The sequence below is a fragment of the Leopardus geoffroyi genome, chromosome A2, assembly GCF_018350155.1.
Source record: "Leopardus geoffroyi isolate Oge1 chromosome A2, O.geoffroyi_Oge1_pat1.0, whole genome shotgun sequence".
Lineage (NCBI taxonomy): Eukaryota > Metazoa > Chordata > Mammalia > Carnivora > Felidae > Leopardus > Leopardus geoffroyi.
The window spans coordinates 49263083-49283508 of NC_059331.1; the positions used below are offsets into that span (position 1 = coordinate 49263083).

The window sequence follows — 20426 nt, forward strand, 5'->3', positions numbered from 1 at the left end:
GGTGACGGGTCAAGGTGCCAGTGAGATAGAACCACTCCATCCCCACAGTAAGGCCACTGTGCTTCCAGGAAGTGACATTAGACTGGGGAGTCAGGTGACCCTGCCCGTATGCCTTAGCATCTACAGTGTGTGTGCCCCTTAACAAATACCTGGGAAGCAGAGTCATTCTGTCAGACCTGAGATGAGAGATGGAAACCTTTTAGCAAGAGCGTTTGAGTGGAGCTGTGAAAAGTGCCAACAGGACAGGGTTCCTTATTGATCCCTATAACCCTTGTGTCTAGCAGGGTGCGTGGCACATAGTAGATGCCAGTTAAATGCAACTCACCTGCCTTCCTGCTTAGTTCCCCTTTTCTTCATCCCGATACTCTTCTTTTTGTTATTTTTTCTCTCTTTCTTTCTCTTTCTCCTTTCCCCTCCCCAACCCTTCACAGGCCCCCATCCACTGCTCCTTTTCTTCTTCTTCCTTTTCTTCATACTCTTTTTCTCTCTTCTCCTTTTATTTTTATTTTCCTTAGCATGTTGTCTTTCTGGAAAACACAAAAGCTGAGAGAATAATATAATTAGTCCCCCTGCATCCATCACCAAACCTTAGCAGTAGTCCATTTATACCAATGTATTTTATTTTCATATACCCAACTCGTGTTTTATTTTGTTTTCTCCTCCTCTCTTCACTGGTCAATTTAAAGTAAACCCAGACATTTAATTTGTCTTAAACATTTAAATACACAATTCTGAAAAAAAGTTCTTAAAAATACATGATAATACATGTACACAACAAAGAAAAAACAATAGTTCCCTATAAAATAGCCTGCCCATTCTCTCTTGAACATCTCCATGCCATTAGCTTGTTCACATGTGTACCTAAAGTAAGAACATGTGCTCTATTTTTAATATGTCTTTTTTAGTCTAAAAATGTTCCTCCCCATTATTTTACTTCTTGCCATTGTTGAATAAAACAGTTTATTACGATTACTACAGAATTTCTCATATATGGTTTTGTTCTTTGCATCTGTGCAATGTTGATTTACCTGTTTTTCTGTTTTCTGTATTTCCTCAATATTAATCAGTAGATCAGATCTAGATCTTTCCCTCCCTCCCTCTCTCTCTGTGTCTGTCTCTGTCTCTCTCTCCTTCACTGCCCTTCTCTCTCTCCCTCTCATTCTTTTTCTTTCTCTGTGTGGCAGTCTTTTCATACATTTGACATGTTTACCAACTGATAGATTTATTATTGTATTATATCAAGGATATATAACATTCTGGTTTTATTGTGTGTAATGTGAAGTTGAGAAGATGTCAAGATGGTGGTTGGTTCTATTTGGAAGGGGGGGAGCACACTGGGGGCAGAAGAGCTAAGTTGACATTTTGTTAGTCTGAAGATGTGCTGTTGTGACGTTTTTAGTTTTGCATGCTCCTTCAGTTCTCATACATGTATATACAATGCTATATTTCTAAATTAAAACAAATAAATTGTGAATGTCTAAGCCAAAAAGAATGAGGAGGAAGAGGTTGGGAAGGAGAAGGAGAAGAACAGGAAAGATTCAGCAGTGAGGCCATTGTTGTGAAAATAACTATTCACAGTAAAATACCCATAAGCCTTTGAATTCATGGTCTGATCAGCTGCTGCTGATTGCACAGATCCATTATTTCATGTGGTGTCTAAATGCATTTTTAAATAAACTGGTTAATTAATATTGTGAAGGCTCAACTTGAATACAATTCCTGGAATGACATAAACAGAATTTCACAGGGTCAGGACCCCATCACTGCAGCAGCTATAGCTGAAGAAGTGGTTAAGAACAGTCATCTATGGCATAGTTTTTCTTAATCTTTAAGATTAAGTTTTTCTTAATCTTTAACTGACTTAAAGCAAAGAACCTTCGCTAGTGATTTTACAGTTTGCATGGGAGAAGCAATAGAAAATATATAAACAGGAATTCAGCTGAAGAAATCAGAGAAGAAATCTCTATGAGAAATTGAAACTGTATCATACTCCTCTTTAAGAATCTACATCTTTTTTTTGTTTGTTTGGTATAGCACGTTTCCTGGTGTGAGCTTCAGAAGGAGTGTTCTTACCTTGACTGAATTGGCTCATGTTACATACAACAGGCTCTTCTTGGCAGTGAAAAAAGTCCTTGGTCGAGTCTCTCAGAACACCACCTACACGTTTGAGGTGTGTGAATGTTGGGTCTGAAACTTCATGCCCTTTCATTCCTCTTCTCCCATACATTGTTTGAAAACTAACCCCCTATCCCTGCCCTGCCCTTCCCTACCCCACCCCACCACACACACATATTTACTCACTGCTTGTATTTTTATTTGCACTTACCTGGAAATTGGAAGTGGAATTGCAGAAGGAAACTCAGTTTTAACTGACAATTAAATGCTCCCCCCAGGAAGCATCCTGCATGGAAAATGATTAGAAATGAGAGTTTGTGGCTAGATATTGTGTATCTCCCTTGCTGGAAGTCTTTATGAATCTATAACCAACTACTCCATGTGTATCCACTGCAGAACATTAGGATGTTAATGGTTCATTTGTAATCAAATTTTGGTCATCTAAAGTAGAGGATCAGTTAATAAGTCAACTGCCATTTCTGCTTTGTTTTCTTGGTTCCTCTGCCAGCATTTTGGTCATTTCTCTGGATACTTTGTCCACTCAAGGAGAGATCAAGGGGAGGATATGGTGGGGGTTGTCAAAACCATCCATTTCCTCCTTAGAGGAAACTCTTGTAGTGAAGTATTCAGTGGGGATGAGAGGATGTACAAGTCATGACTAGCATAAACCTGGAGGTCATTTGTGGATCTAAAGTTGAAAATGAACAGAGATAAAGAGGAAAAGTTCTAGTTCATCGCTTTCCATGTGCACATAAGGAAGGAACCAGGTAGCTAATTGCCCATAATGTATAGTGAAGTAACAGGCAGGAAATGGATGGTAAATGGAAAAGACAATAGTACTGACCGAAGAAAGTGTTGTGAGAGTTAAAAATGAAGCCATGGATATGCTCAGCCCAGAGTCTGCTGCATAGAAAGCACGCAGTAGATACATGCTCCCTGTAGTACTATGAACCCTGCCATTTTTATCAGGAGTTGTGTTTCTCATTGTCTACAACTAGAAGCACAACCACGTTGTGCCTACAAATAGAAGCACAACCACATTGAAGGCTTTTGGTTTCAATCCAAACCTTCTGACTTTGACTGATATTTATTGCAGGCTATGGGTTTTTACTTCTGAGATTCTATAAATGCAGTCACTTAAAAAGATGGCAACAAAGTAAACTTCCTCAAACACAGAATCCAGTTTTACTATTAACATTCATAGTATAAGTAGAAATGTATACCTCTAAGGGGGGAAAATATCCAGTAAGTCAAGTTATTTAATTTTAAAATATGGAATGGACTACAGAAACATCTTGATAAGGCTTGCTGAGGAACTGTAAGCCCTGCAACATTTTCTAGCACCCCAGGGTACCCACCAAGCTGCCCCTACCCAGAATCTAGCAGCTTTGTTAAGACCGAAGTCTGCCCTCACTCTGTTTTGAGTGCCTGTGACATACTCTTTTCCTGTTTATTAAGGTATTTGTCATTTGCAATAAATCCAAACATTATTACCATAGTTAATTATACAGAGAACTACTCAGCACGTCAGCCTCAAGAAATATTTGAGTTTGAGGCTCTATATTCAATAAAATAAATTTGAGTGATGCATGGTTTATAAACATGGTCAGCACCAGCATGCATTACTTGAGAGAGGTCTTTCCAAACCAAATAACTTCAATTAATATTTTAAATCAAAATAAAAATCAGTTTTTCACTCCTTTAGAAACATATGGTATGCATTAGACCATTTGTTCAAATCTGCTGAATCTTTCTGGGAAGTTTGTCAGTTGGCATTAGCAAACATCTTTTGTTTCCTGACTTCCTGCTACGCCATCTCTTTCTTTTAGTTTCCTCAGTGAAATGAGATTGTTTATATTAATAACTTGCCATATATAATGTCTTGCATTTTCTATTCCTTTTTTTCTTCTAAAAATTTGCTTATGCATATTAACTAAGGCATACATTCTAAGAAAGAAGTATGCAAAAATAAGTAGGTTAAGCAGGTCATTCAAAGAGAATCCTTCACCAGAAGAATGAACACTAAAAATTCTGATAGTGGAAGAGTTTATGGATTATCTGTGTGTAGTACAGATGAGAGTTTATTCAACAGAATGTGAAAAAGGTGTGCATTTTGAAGGTAAATACTGGACTCTTGGACACAAATACCAATAGAGCAGGAAATCAGGAGAATTTATTTTCATTTATTTTTTTTTAATATAGTTGACACACAGTGTTCAACTAGTTTCAGTTGCAGAACATAGTGGTTCCACAAGTTTATATGTTATGCTATGTTCACCACACATGTAGCCACCATTTGTCTCAATACATAATTACACTATCATTGAGTCTATTCCTTATGCTATACCCTTTATCCCATTACTTCTTAATTCCATAAATAGAAGCCTGTATGACTAGACACAGGAAAAAATGCTCAACATCACTCATCATCAGGAAAATAAAAATCAAAACCACAATGAGATGCCACCACACACCTGTCAGAATGCTATGTTGGCAAGGATGCAGAGAAAGAGGATCTCTTATGCACTTCTGGTGGGAATGCAAACTGGTGCAACCACTCTGGAAAACGGTATGGAGTTGCCTCAGAAAATTAAAAATAGAACTACCCTATGACCCAGCAATTGCACTACTAGGTATTTATCCAAGGGATACAGGTGTACTGTTTCGAAGGGGCACATGCACCCCAGTGTTTATAGCAACACTGTTGACAATAGCCAAAGTATGGAAAGAGCCCAAATGTCCATTGACGGATGAATGGATAAAAAAGATGTGGTGTATATATACAATGGAGTATTACTCGGCAATCAAAAAGAATGAAATCTTGCCATTTGCAACTACGTGGTTGGAACTAGAGGGTATTATGCTAAGCGAAATTAGTCAGAGAAAGACAAATATGATATGACTTCACTCATATGAGGACTTTAAGATAGAAAACAGATGAACACAAGGGAAGACAAGCAAAAATAATGTAAAAACAGGGAAAAGGACAAAACATAAGAGAGTCTTAAATATGGAGAACAAACAGAGGGTTACTGGAGGGATTGTGGAAGGGGGGATAGGCTAGATGGGTAAGGGGCATTAAGGAATCTACCCCTGAAATCATTGTTGCGCCATGCACTAACTTGGATGTAAATTAATAAACTTAAACAAAAATTAGAAGCCTGTATTTCCTATTCCCCTTCATTCATTTTGTCTAACCCCCCTCTCCCCTCCTCTCTGTCAACAACCACTTTGTTCTTTGTAATTATAGGTCTGATTCTGCTCTTTGTTTATTCTTTTTTTTCTTTTAGATTCCACATATGAGTGAAATCATATGGTATTTGCCTTTCTCAGTCTGACATACTTATCATAATACCCTCTAGGTTCTTCTATGTTGTCACAAACAGCACAATCCCATCCTTTTTATGGCCGTGTGATATTCCTTTGTGGTGTGTGTGTGTGTGTGTGTGTGTATGTGTGTGTGTGTGTGTGTACTCACGCGTACGCCATACTTCCCTTATCCATTTATTCATTTATCTGTTGAATGGGGACTTAAGTTTCTTCTGTAATTTGGCTGTTGTAAATAATGCTGCAGTAAACATAGGGATGCATAGATCTTTTCAAATTAGTGTTTTCAATTTGGGGGGGGTGGGTCGAGTAAATACCCAGTAGTGGAATTATTGGATCTTGTGGTAATTATGTTGTTAATTTTTTGAGGAACTTCCATACTATTTTTCACAGTGACTCTACCCATTTACATTCACACCAACAGCGCACAAGTATTCCTTTTTCTTCACATCCTCACTAACACTTGTCATTTCTTTTCTTTTTGATTTTAGGCATTCTGACAGGTGTAAGGTTCTATCTCATCGTGGTTTTGATTTGCACTCCTGTTAATTAGTGACATTTGAATATCTCTTCATGTTCTGTTGGCCATCTGTATGTCATCTTTGGAAAAATGTCTTTGCAGGTTCTCTCCCCATTTTTTTAATCAAGTTTTTTGTTGTTGGTGGTGGTGTTGAGTTGTATACATCCTCTACATATTTTGGATAGTGACACAATATATATATTTGGATATATAACTTATAAATTTTATGTGTAGATTACAAATAACTTCTTCCATTCAGTAGGTTGCCCTTTTGTTTTGTTGGTTTCCTTTGCTGTGCAAAAGCTTTTCATTTTCATGTAGTCCCAATAGTTAATTTTTGCTTTTGTTTCCCTTGCCTTAGGAGACCTAAGTAGAAGAATGTTGCTATGGCCCATGTCAGAGAAATTACTGCCTGTTTTTTCTTCTAGGAGTTTTGTGATTTCAGGTCTCCTATTTAGCTGTTTAATCCATTTGAGTTCATTTTTATATATGGCATAATAAAATGGTCCAGTTTCATTCTTTTGCATGTACTGTCCAATTTTCTTAGCACCATTTATTGAAGATAGTGCATTTTCCATTGTATATTCTTGCCTCCCTCATCATAAGTTAATTGGCCACATACATTGGCATGCATGTATTTCTGGGCTCTCTGTTCTGTTGAGATAATCACATGACTTTTATCCTTTATTTTGTTGATGAGGTGTGCCACATTGATTTGTGAATATTGAGCCTTTTTGCATCTCAAAATTTAATCATATTTAATTATGGTGAAAAATCCTTTTAATGAATTGTTGAATGTGGTTAATATTTTGTTGAGGATTTTTATATCTAGGTTCATCAAAGATATTGGCCTGTAGTTTTATTTTGGGGGGCATGTTTTAGTCTGGTTTTGTTCTCAGGGTAATGCTAACTTCTGGAATGTATTTGGATTCTTTCCTTCCTATTGATTTTTTTTTTTTTTGGAGTAATTTGAGAACAGTTATTAACCTTGGTAGTAACTCTTCTTTAATGTTTGGTAGAATTCCCCTATGAAGCCATCTGGTGCTAGAGTTCTGTTTTTTAATTAATGATTTAAATTCATTACTGTTTATTAGTTTCCTCAGATTTTCTATTTCTGTCTGAGACAGTTTTGAAGGTTTTGTTTCTAGGAATTGATCCATTTCCAGAAAATCACAAGACTTTAAAAAAGATAGTCCACTTTGTCTGCTGAAGAAGTAAAAGATAGTGCTGCAGAGTTTTCCTCATTTATCTAAACCTCAGACCCTTTCCTGGGAAATAAGTTGAAAAGGTTTAACTTCATCCAAGAAAAGAATATGACAATATGTCAGTGAATCAGAAAGATGGAAAGAATGAGCTGTTAACTGACAGTTGATTGAAAAGTGTTCTGAGGTGCCTGGGTGTCTCAGTCAGTTAAACCTCTGACCTTATCTCAGGTCATGATCTCATAGTTTGTGTGCCGGAGCCCCAAGTCGGGCTCTGTGCTGACAGCTCAGAGCCTGGAGCCTCCTTCAGATTCTGTGTCTCCCTCTCTCTCTGCTCCTCCCCAACTTGTGCGCTCACTCTCTCTCTCTCTCTCTCTCTCTCTCCCCCTCTCAAGAATGAATAAACACTACAAAAAGTTTTTTAACATATTAAATGTTCCTGTTTTCCTCTACTTCAATCTATGTTAAAAGTATTTCTTGGGGCGCCTGGGTGGCGCAGTCGGTTAAGTGTCCGACTTCAGCCAGGTCACGATCTCACGGTCAGTGAGTTCGAGCCCCGCCTCGGGCTCTGGGCTGATGGCTCAGAGCCTGGAGCCTGTTTCCGATTCTGTGTCTCCCTCTCTCTCCGCCCCTCCCCCGTTCGTGCTCTGTCTCTCTGTCCCAAAAATAAATAAACGTTGAAAAAAAAAAAAGTATTTCTTAAAACTTCATTTCATGGTTTTTATGGGGGGGTTAGGGTGGGGGGATGGTTAATGCTAGGATTTTGTAATTTTTAAATGTTTATTTTGGAGAGAGAGAGAGACAGAGTGTGAGCAGCGGAGGGGTAGACAGAGAGGGATACACAGAATCTGAAGCAGGGTCCAGGCTCTGAGCTGTCAGCATAGAGCCTGACATGGAGCTCAAACTCACAAACTATGAGATCATGACCTGAGCAGAGGTCAGATGCTTAAACAAGTGAGCCACCCAGACACCCCTAGGATATTATACAGTAGTACATGAATAAGAAGTGTAGCATTCATAAAAACATGGGAATTAATGAGTATTAAACATTACTTACATGGAAAAATTATTTAATGTATCACATGGAAAAAATGTAGGGTTATTTCAGGCTTGGCTAACTTACAACTTACTTATAGTTTCATATACATAGCACATTTTTATGCTGTCCTTTATTTGCAGTATAATGACCAGAGGAACACAAAATGACCAGAGTAATTGCAAGGTATATGTTGGGTTTTAATTTTGATAAAACTGAGTACGTCTATTTATAAGAACAAGTAAACTATCTCAGGAATTTCCACCAAACTTTGCTTACATCTCATTAGCTAGAATTGTGTCCCATGCCTGTTCTAAATCAGCCTTTGCAGAGGAAATTGGATTGGCTTAGAGAAATCAGTATTGACTCAGTGAGGCTCGAATAAGGTTCAGATCATATTTCTCTTTTCCTTGCTTTTTCTCCCCCTAACCCTCCTTCTTACACACGCACACACACACACACACACACACACACACACGCACGGTACAAATATCTGAAGACAACCAGATTTCAAGTAAAGAAGGAGGGGAGAAAATTGGCAAACAGTTGTGCTTGTGACCCTTGAGGAAATAAAGTTAACCTTGTTTTTTTTAATGAACTTGCCATTTCTGATTCTCTTGATATAAGGTTACATTTTTCAAGTCATTATAGCCCGAAAGACAAACTTGTCTCTTAAGTCTTCTGAAAGCCTTTAATAAGCTCACCTACATGGTGACTCCCTAAGACAAGCATAAAACCTACAGTGTTCCACAAATTATATTATTTAAAATGTAGCAATTATTTTCCGGGTATTCTTTCTGGGATAAATGACTCAATGAATGCAGTATAGAAACTGATCTCCTGAATTATTAGTCTGAACCTATTCCATAGTATATATTTTATAGCGGTCATAATGCCTTCACGGTGGCCTTTTTTAAGTACTATAAAAAATAACAAATTTGTAAAGTAGCAGGTTATAAAACTAATGTGAGAAAATGAATTGCCTTGTAAAACAAGTATTGTAAAATGTTAATGTAAAAATCTAGTTGGTGGGTTCACTGTAAAGTACTTTCAACCTTGCACTGTGTTTAAAATGTTTCATGATAGGATGTTGAAAACTAATAAAACCACAACAAACCAAGAATAGCTTTTACATATGTAACCAGAAACCAATGAGAAATTCATAGCAAGGAAAACTGTATTTATAATAGCAAAAATAAATGAAATACCTAAGCTAACTTTCAGGAAACACTCAAAACTTTTGTTTTGAGAAATCCTGAACAGTTGAAGGAAGTGAAAGAGGAAAGACACAGGTAGTGAGACTCACCTTCATGAAGACTTCTACTCTAGTTTATTTATGAATATAGCATAAACCTAATAAATCAAGGTTTTTTTTTCTTAAACTATGTAAGTGATTAATAAAGTTCATTTGAATAAGTAAACAAAAATAACCAGGAAATTTTGAAAGAAATGAATAATTATGTGGAAGAATGTCTAACTCTGCCAGTTATTAAAATGTTACCCTTCATAATTGGAACTCTAGCATTGGTGCATGAATAGACAAACCGAACAATGAAACAGATTTTTTAAATCCAGAAATAGACTTCATTACTAAATTTCCATATGTAATGAATCTGTGAAACTACAAATGAAACTTCAAATCTGTGACAGAAGATGAAGTCTTGTATGTTTTAACCCAATAGCTATATGGAAAAAGATAAAATTTTGATTTATTCCTCATCCTGTGCACAAGAATACATTCCAAATGGATCAAATACCTAATTTTTGAAACCAAAATTATAAAAGGACTAGAAGAAAACATGGGTGGAATCTTCTTTACTCTGAGGGTGGAAATTAAAAATCCAGAAGTTAAAGATAAAAGAAATGGGTTTAGAAAAAATTCTATGTTTACAGAAATTTCACTTGGAAATTGTGTGTAAAAAGTAAATGAGGGATGCCTGGGTGGCTCAGTGGGTCGAGCATCTGACTTTGGCTCAGGTCACGATGTCACGGTTTGTGAGTTCTAACCCCATGTTGGGCTCTGTTCTGACAGGTCAGAGCCTAGAACCTGCTTTGGATTCTCTCTCTCTCTCTCTCTCTCTCTCTCTCTCTGTCTGTCTTCCTCCCCTGCTCATGGTGTGTCTGTCTGTCTCTCTCTCAAGAATAAATAAACATTAAAAAAATTTTTTAAAGTAAATGAAAAACGAGCAATGGGAATAAGAGTTACAACTTAAACTCAAAGATTTAATATTTGTAATTAACAAAAAGCTTTTAAAATAGATAAAGAAAAGTTCTTGTAAAAGCTGGCTAAATTACAAACAGTTTACAGGGAAAAAAAAGCAATGCTTCTTAATGCAAAGATGTTCAACCTACCCTATACCAAGAAAGATACAAATAAAAATGCACTGTGGAGTTGTTTCTCACAGAACTGTCTGATTGACAAAATCAAGTTTGACGATATACTTTGGTGAGTTGGTTGGGGAAATGAACACTCTCACCCTCTGTTGGTAGGAGAGCAAATTAGTGCAATCCCACTCTAGAGGGAGATGTGTCAATATTTAGCAAAAGATACATATGAATGTACTCTTTAACAAAGCAATCACTCTTAGAATCTATTGCCCAAACAGGCAAAACATTGAAAAACTATTTTCAGAAGGCAGTTAATATACTGTACTTTTTAGACTATTAGACAAGATATACTGACATGATCTATATTATGAAATAAAGCAAATAAATAACCAGAATGGTATTATTAAGAACCAATATTTTTCTCATAAAAGGGAGGCAGTAGAGGTATGAGAGTGCCAAAGTTAATTAAAAAACAAAAACAAACAAACAAAAAAACCCCTGTAGTCATGAATTTCAATTGGAAGTAGCACTATGGGTTTATGATCAATTTTATCTTACTCAAAAACCAAAAATCCTGGGGCACTTGGGTGGCTCAGTCAGTTAAACGTCTTCACTCCTGATTTTGACTCACTTGATCTCATGGTTGGTGATTTGAGCCCTGCTTCTGACTGCACTGACAGTGTGGAACCTGCTTGGGATTCTGTCTCTCTTCCTCTCTCTCTGCCCCTTCCCCTGCTCGCTCTCTGTTTCTCTCTCTCTCAAAATAAATAAACTTTACAAAAAAATTACTGTACACACGTTGAAAAGCCTAGATCCAATGACAGGAGCAGCATGAGGTTATTGGTAGTTAAATGAAATATATATAAAACACAGAAGTGTCTTCCCTATGAGATATTAATATGTGCTTTGAAAAGGAAAAATACAAATTCAAGAAAATTTGGGAAATTGTGAAATTTCATCCTGTAGATTATAATTTTTCTGATAACATTAAATGCTTTGGAAAAGTTAGTAAAGAAATCTAAAAACAAGTAATGCAATGTCTGTCAGGAACCTTTGATTTTTCAGGGGAGAGGACTGGAGTTGTAGCATTCCTCTTGCTTTTTTTTTTTTCTACTTAGAAATGTGCCATGGAAAAGAATTTAGGAAATACTGCTGTGAAAGTGAAATGCAATCTGTGGATAATTATTATTCTTTCTAAAGGATCAAGAGGTCTACAGGGAGTTCCTGGTATCATGTACTTAATGAATGCATAATTTAATACAAGTATTGTTTAGAATCTACTAAATACTAAATGCTGTGTTTGCTGATAGCAATATAAGGTAAAAAGGAAATGAAAAAATCTAGAAACCTAGTAGAGCATTAAAATATAGTGCTACTATATTTGATGAAAATCTTTAAATATGACTAAGTGTAGGAAACCATTGCATTGCATCATAGGGAATTAAGTTGTGACGAGTGAAAGCAAGAAGGAAAGATGTTTCTGGCAAAGTAAAGAGCATAAGAAAATATAACTTGACATTAGAGGTGGGTGTATTCAGAAAAATAGAGCGTCCTATCTATCTGGAACAACAACAACAACAACAAAATTACAGGGAAAGGGTTGTGCGGGGCTGATGTAGTAAGAAGATGTAGTGGGCTTTGGGGTTGGACGAACCTGAGCTATCATAATCATTCTACCTGTAAATGATCTTGGGGAGTTACTTAATCTCTATAAAGCTGACCTTTTCTATCTGTAGAGTGAGGATAAATAATGTTTAACTCCCAAAGTAAGAATGAAATAAGAATAATGTGTGCCAAGTTTCCAACGCAGTGAAGGGCACTTAATCCCAGTTCTTCTTCCTATTAGGCAGATGGGGGCAAAGTGATGAACACTCTGATTTGTCAGGGGAAAGAATTTGGACTTTATTTTGTAGGCAGTGAAGAACATGGAAGAATCCTGAGCATGAGGATGAGGTGATAAGCTCTGTTATTTGGAAACATGGATATGGAGTAATGACCAGATTACTTCCTGATGGAAGATAGAAGGGCATAAATGGGGTGTTGGTAGTGTGGCTGCAGATGTTCAGTGTTACAGAGATAGAGCTGATAGAACTTGGCTTCTCTTAGATATGTGTGGGTGGGAGAGTTAAAAAGGAAACAATAAAAAATGACATGGTTTCTAGCCTGAGCACCTGAGTTGTCAGGAATACCAACCATTGAGCCAGACAAAAGGTGGAGTGGATATACAGAAGTTCACGTGTGGAATTTAGTTTATTTTATATCATTTTCCTTGGGAACCATCACCTCTTTAGAGTGAGTAAGCTTTGAACTTTTGAACATAACGTCCCAGCCTCTAATCCATGCAATCTCTTTATTTTATGGGACCACTATATTTTGAACAGTATGTTGGCTTATTACAAAAGCTGTCATTGTGATCTTGTGGAGTGTGCTTCACAGGTTTGTCTAATACGTCAGAAAGGTTAGTGTAATGTACTACCAAGTCAAATGCCAAACACTATCCAAACAACTTAATATGGTAGCTAAATGTGGATATGCTGTTTGCACTATTGTATTCTCCAAAACATTGTTTGCTTTGAGCATAGTTGGATGTGAATGCAAATTTAGATGCTTTACTCAACACCAATCTTTGTGTGTGCATGTTTCTTGTTTTAATGTGCAGGACAGGAGAGAATTGGGAAAGATTCCAACTATGAACAGGAGGGTAAAGTTCAGTTTGTGATTGATGCGGTCTATGCAATGGCTCATGCCCTTCATCATATGAACAAGGATCTCTGTGCCGACTACCGAGGGGTCTGTCCGGAAATGGAGCAAGCTGGGGGAAAGAAGTTGTTGAAGTATATCCGCAATGTTAATTTCAATGGTGAGTCACCAAATATCCATGATTTGGGGAATTCTACGTGTTGGCATCCTGTGTTTCCTGAGTTATGTAGTTAAATTATTTACTGTTAAGACCTGGTTGGTGATAAGATTTCAAATCAATCTTATGAACAATAAATAAGCGAATGAAGGAAAGAATAAATAAATATTTGGGAGTTAAGATTTATCTTTTTTGGTAAATATTAGTAAGAGTGGGAGGGGAGAGAGGAAAGGAAAGGGATCTAAGTCAATTGAAGTAATGATTGTAAGTTGCTATAACCACATCCCACATTACACACATTTCTCAGAGTATAAAATTCTGTTAGAAATTAATTGGTTACCTAAGAGAAGTAGGTAGAGATGGGTAGGAAAATGGGCAAATCAGGTAGAAGGCATAAGGGAGAAATACCACTTCTCTGATAATATAGTCTTGAGTCTTTACAACATGTGAACACTTCACTTATCAAAAAGTAAACAAATAATTAAAATAAACCTGAATGCGGGACACATTAGTCAGAGTTCTCCAAAGAGACAACCAATAGGACATCTGTAGAGATACATAGAAGAGACTAATTTATAGGAATTGGCTTACACAGTTACAGAGACAGGGAAGGCCCTCTATCTTCAGTCTTCAAGCTGCAGAACCAGCGATGTTGGTGTTGTAATTCAGTTGAAGGTAAACATTTAAGAATCTGAAGGCTTATGATGTAAGTCCTGATCTGAGTCCAAAAGCCAGAAAACCAGGAGCAACAGTGCTGAGGGCAGAAGAACACACCTGTCGCAGCTCAAATAAAGACAGCGAATTGGCCCTTTTTCTGCCTTTGGGCTCTAGTCAGTCTCTCAAGAGACTTGTTGATGCCCTACCCCCATCCACCTTGGGGAGGGCCACCTGCTTTATTCAGTTCACCAGTTCAAATACTGATCTTTTTCAAGTATGCGATCACCGATACACCCAGAAATAATGTTTTACCAGCTATCTGGGCATCCCTAGTCAAGGTGACACATAAAATTAGTCATCATGTAGGTGTAAATTCAATACAGACAGTAATAAATAAATTTAAATATATTATATATGAGCAATGTAACCACACCGAGGGGTTTGGGGAATCAAAAATGAGCACACATAGTTTTGGAAGATAGTATTTGACTGTATGCCATAAGACCAAAGGCAAAAAATAACTGTACACAATTATTGTACGATAGCTAGTAAACTTGTGGGTTCACAATTAAGAAAATAATTTATGTATGTGAGAGGATTGAGAGAATAATGAGTATATTGTAGAGAATGAGAGCCATGTTTCTTACTGTTAGAGAAAGCAGTTACTAGAAAGAATGAGAGAAAACTAGAAGGAACCTTGTTGTGTTTGGATGGGAGATACCTGAATGAACTCTATATGCATGCAGATAGGTAGATACATAAATAGATTTGTGAACGTTATATATGTATACATACCTGTGCTGCCTAGTTCTGTCCACTGAGAGGGCTAGCAGTAATGAGATCCTGGTAGAAAGGACAACACCTAGTATCCACATCTTATTTATGTATAACAATGGCATGGCCATTCTTACCCTAGTTACAAAACAATTGATTTTGCAAATGCCCTTGGTGACTTTACCCTGACTCTTTTTCCAGGTAATGTCTGTAAACTGATTTGGTCAAGATGGCATTTCCCACTGATGAGCTAGAGTTTCTGAGCTTCCGACTGGACACAGTGCTCCTGTTTATCAAATGATTACTGTGTGCCAGATCCTGTGCTAAGTACTTCACTTGAGCTGGCTTACTTAATACCAAATTATATAGATTCTGTTATTTTCCTTAATTTTTTTATAGATAAGGGAAGTGGTTCATAGAGAAATTAAGAACAACGATGTTCAAAAGTATACACACAGTAATGATGCTACTCGCTTTGGTACCTGGGCACCTAACTCCACAGCCTGCTCCCTTGACTACAATTCTTTAAGTTTCTGATAAGGGTTTACTGCATCATTCCTGCTGACCGACATCTTAGGATGGAGGCTTTTTTACGTGTTTTATGGAGGATTTTTATTTTTCTTGGTCTCAATCAGCTTAATTTCGTGCTCTTACGTTACTTTAGTACAAAGTTTCTTGTACCCCTGGGAGTTTTGTTCCAGACGAGTAGAGTACAATTTAATAACTCTAAACTTCACATTTACCAAAGCGTCATTTTATGAAATAAAAAAATGCCCTAAAAGTACTACTACAGGTTCACCAAGTACTTAACCTTCTTTTATTCAGTAAGAGAAAAGATGGCTAATTTTGTCATTATCATTTACAACCATTTTTTCCTACATCCCAAATGAATGCAATGACGTGAGCCTAAATATGATTTAGTTATGTCTGTGTTGGCCCATCCAACTAGATGGTATTATGTAGATGTAAATTTAACAAATTTGTTACCTCACATACATAATCTTATAGCATTGCTATATAGTGAAGTACTTAATGTGAAGTGTGTCTGTATCTAGATTTGTTAGTTTCCAGAGAACAAAGTAGATTGGGGTATATTTTTGTAAGGAAGACACATCTCCTGTGTTTTTTTGAAAAATGACGTTAGCTTTCCTTCATTGACAGGCAAGATCTGGTTTTCCTCCCCTTAAATCTGAGTGAGCCTGTGACTAATGCAGAAGTGACACTATGTAACTTCTACAGCATAAGAGTCATAAGTACTCTGCCTGGTACTCTTGACACATTAGTATTACAGAAACAGCTACTATGTTGGGAGCAAGCCAAGAACTCAAACAGGCCATATGAGGGTACTCCAGCCATAGTCCCAGCTGAGGTCCCAGCTGACAGCCAGCATCAATTATCAGGCATGTGAGCTTCAAGCTGTCCCCTCTGACATAAGTGGACCAGAGAGGTGATGTCCCTGCTGAGCCCTGCTTGGATTTCAAAATACAGGTCATCATTATTTTGAGCAGTAATTTTTAGGGTGGTTTGTTGAGCAGCAGTAGATAATTAAACACAAATCAATGCAGCATTTCTGGAATCTGTGTATGAAGTGGTAAAATGAGAGAAAAATCCTAAATACCTTGATGCAAAGTACTCTTTGTCATCTGGGAAATCTAGATCCCAAATTCTTCTCTGTCCTAGAAGAAAGGAATTTCATTCTGATACTCTAATTCAATAGAGGAGGTGGAAGACAAATACTTGCTGCCATCCAGTTTCCTCTCAATATCCCAGCTTGTCAAGTGGCCCTGCTTCCTTCACTATTGTGCCCTTGGGTTCTGGCCCTGATACCTGTGGACATTTCTGCAGGGGATCACTTCTCTTTTGATAACTTCTTTGTCCTCTCTGGACTTCTTTGATCTTTTCTTTTTTTAAAATATAGTCTTCATTGAACACAATCCCCTTTATTCTCTTTCAAGAAGTTCAGGGATACTGTTAAAAAGGAGCTGTGCGGAAAAACCCTGGAAATAATAAGCCCAGTTGCATTATAGAATCCATCAAAAAGGTCAAAGCCACACAATATGCTATTACCAGTCATCACTTAGATAAAGTGTTCAGCTCTTCTGCCTTAATTTTTTTTTAAGCATGAACTTTAATGAGAACGGAAAGGGCATGACAAGAATCATTTCTCCTAACAAAGATTGTAAGAAGAGAGAAAGATTAGGCGGTGTGTCTCATTTTGGTGAATATTTAGCTGGTGAGCTAGAGACCCTTTGGAGCCCCAGGCCTCCAGTATTACTGCTCTCTCGTCTCAAAGACTATGAAAAGCTCAAGTCCTGGTATTTAATGAATAGAAGCTGTAGAATTACCACAAAGCACAACATGAATCCTAGCATCCAATGTGGAAGAAAAGAAAGGTGAGCATATGAATATTAATATCTTCCTGTGAAATGATAGGATTCTCATTTTCTTGCTAATAACATGTGGAATCCAGATTTCGTTTCTTTTCCTTATGCTTAGAGCTCACTGAAAGTGGAAATCCTGTATTAAAAAGCTGTTTTTGTTATCGATGTTGTATGTGTTTTTTTTTCTCTGTCTCTGTACTGAAAAAGCTTATGTTGATTAGCATACAGAAAAGGCTTAAGAGCTTTCTCTCGTGATAAAATTGGGTGTTTTTGTGGGCCCTGGGGATAGCTTTCAGATAAAACATAGAAGAAATAAATTGAAATGGTGCCCTTGGCCACACAAAATGCACCCATTGACTCAATTTGGTAGCACCAAAGCAATGCTATTCGTACGTCAGTGTACATCATCAGAATGGGCTCTGGTCTACTCTTTGGGAAAAAAAAATCACTGATAGAGAAATTAAAATAAGATACCAGTTAGGAGAGACAGATTTTCTGCCTTAAAAGACAGCCTGAATATCTGAAGGCAGGTGTTTTGGTCTTGAGATATGAGGACATAAAACAATGATAAAAAAATGGAAGTGTTTCCTTTCTCGCTCCCAGCCACCTTGGTGGCTTCTCTTCATTGAGGCCGTTCTGCCCCTAAGTCAGGAAGATGGTGGCTATGAAGAAGATGAAAAAGTCAGTGCAGTTGATCAACCTAGGCGCCAACTCATTACGAAAAGTGGAAAGTACACGCTGGTGTACAAGCAGACACTGGAAATGATCTGACGCGGCTAAGAAAAACTGCTCATCTTCACCAACACCTGCCCAGCCTTGAGGAAATCTGAAATAGAGTACTATGTCATGTTGGCCAAAACCACTGTCCATCACTGCAGTGACAATAATATTGAGTTGGGCGCAGCAGGGGGGAGAGTACGTGTGTGCACACTGGCTATCATTGATCCAGGTGATTCTGATATCATTAGAAGCATGCCAGTACACATTGGTGAAAAGTAAGTCAAACAAAATTTTTCTTTAATAAAACCAGGCAGAACTTTCTTTAAAAACAGAAAACAATTAAAACAGTTAAAAATATCATTACCATCTATTGAACATTTGTTATGTAAAAGGCATGATAATAAGCAGTTTATATACTTTATTACATTTGATCCTCACTAACCCTAGGAGAAGGTGTCACTAGGGACAGTCAGAGACAGAAGCAGAAAGAATAACTTGATAAAAGTCGCACATATAGTAGGTGGTTCTTGGAATTAAAACCCCTTCTTGGGGATTCCAAAGCCAGTTATTAGGCACTATTCTAGTTTAGTTAGCTGGTGTTTGGTGTTCTGTGTCCTCTTGATTAGTTTTCTATTGCTACTTTAAAAATTCTATACATTTAGTGGCTTAAACAACACATTTATGATCTTATTGTTCTGTAATTCGAGAGTCTGACCCAGGTCTCACTGGGCTTTAGTTAAGGTGAAGGCAGGGCTGGTTCCTTCAGCAGGCTCTGTGGAAGAATCTGTTTCCTTGTTTTTTTCTAGCTTGTGAGGGCTGCCTGCTCTCCTGGGATCACAACTCCTTCCTCCTTCCTCATTTGATTCCTGCTCCCTCTTACCTATAGGGATGATTATGATTGCACTGTGCTCACCCAGGTAATCTAAAATAGTCTTCGCCTATCTCATGATCCCTCATTATTATCTGTAAAAAGTCTTACCATGTATGGTAACATTCACGGGTTCTGGGGATTAGGACATGGAAATACTTGGGGAGCCATTATTAAGCCTATCATAAGCTCCTTTTTTTCATTTTTAATAACAAAATGTCATAAAATACTGTGCCCAATGGTTGTAGGATGGTGTGGAATTCTTTAACTGTTCCTTTATCCTGCCTATATATTGAACTGCCTCTTTCACTAGAGGTAAATTTCTGCACAGGATCGTAGCTCTGTGTGTTTCTGATGACTTAGTATGTTGTCTCTCTTTCTGGACCCATTTTCTAACTCTGTTCTGTGTTAAGTGATCATTCACTTGTGGTCACCCAGCATCATGCCTGCTTCCTTAAGTATAGGTGCCTTTTTTTTCCATCCGTGTTATTAATGCAAATATCATCTTGCCCCAAATTCTGCAGAAGCTAATGGCCTTGCTAACCAAATGTAGAGCTTTGCCATCATAGGGTCTTAAATTTATAATGAGAGTTCTCAAAAGGGCTTCATTCTCATTACCTGAAGTTACCCTACCCTTCCCCATGAAAAATCAGCAAGATGAACTTCTGTTCTTAGTGATTCTGTTGCAGCTTATAAATGATCTTTAACTTCCTTATAAAAGACAGGAAATATACCATTGTTTTCTATGAAAATTATCAATCCAGTATTAACTTACAGAGCAGATACCAGTCATATACCCTGAGGCCAGTGGTATTTATCCTATTGCCAAGGGATCGTAAGAGAAAGAGCACTCATTGTGCCAACTTTTGATGAATCCTTTGTAACTGTTGCTAAAAGTAAGCCGAACCCCCATCTTTCCTTCTCTATATATGGTTTTTCAGTTGTTCCATGTGGTTAATACTAAGGAGCTTTTCATTAATATCTAACTTCCAAAAGATGTACACACACATACACACACCCAGACACACAATAGATGTATTAGTCTTTTTTTTTTTTTTTTAATTTTTTTTTCAACGTTTATTTATTTTTGGGACAGAGAGAGACAGAGCATGAACGGGGGAGGGGCAGAGAGAGAGGGAGACACAGAATCAGAAACAGGCTCCAGGCTCTGAGCCATCAGCCCAGAGCCCGACGCGGGGCTCGAACTCACGGACCGCGAGATCGTGACCTGGCTGAAGTCAGACGCTCAACCGACTGCGCCACCCAGGTGCCCCAAATGTATTAGTCTTTTTAAATTGACTTCAGTGCCTAATTCTGCCAAAATAATGGGTTTCATCCTAAGACCCACATAGGATATTGAGAAAAGAATAATATCTATTAAACACTTCCCAGGTTTATTGCTCAGCATTTTAGACTCATTATCATTTAAATTAGAAATAATCAACACATATGTTTAAATGCAATTAATATCTAAGTACATATTTAAATAAACTTTTTTCCTTGTGTGCTTGTTTATAATTCTCTTAGATTTTCTTTTAAAAATCTATTAATCATTTTTGAAATGGTTCTTTACTAACCACAGTCAATCATTAGGTGGAAACTAAAATAATAATACAAGTTAAGATAGTCCTAGAAAATAAT

General features: G+C 37.3%; 1 protein-coding gene and 1 pseudogene across 7 annotated transcripts in view; both read left to right on the forward strand.

Moving 5' to 3' along the window:
• GRM7 (glutamate metabotropic receptor 7) overlaps positions 1 to 20426 on the forward strand; it is an 872169-nt gene that overhangs the window by 575888 nt on the left and 275855 nt on the right. For all 7 annotated transcript variants that reach the window (XR_006716005.1, XR_006716006.1, XR_006716007.1 and 4 more), the window contains exon 6: positions 13188 to 13388. Coding sequence is in view for 3 of the 7 variants with exons in the window: in XM_045493619.1 (XP_045349575.1) it covers positions 13188 to 13388 (201 nt within the window). In the remaining 4 variants the exon portion in view is untranslated. The remainder of the gene's footprint in view (positions 1 to 13187; positions 13389 to 20426) is intronic.
• LOC123605925 lies at positions 17853 to 18196 on the forward strand (annotated as a pseudogene).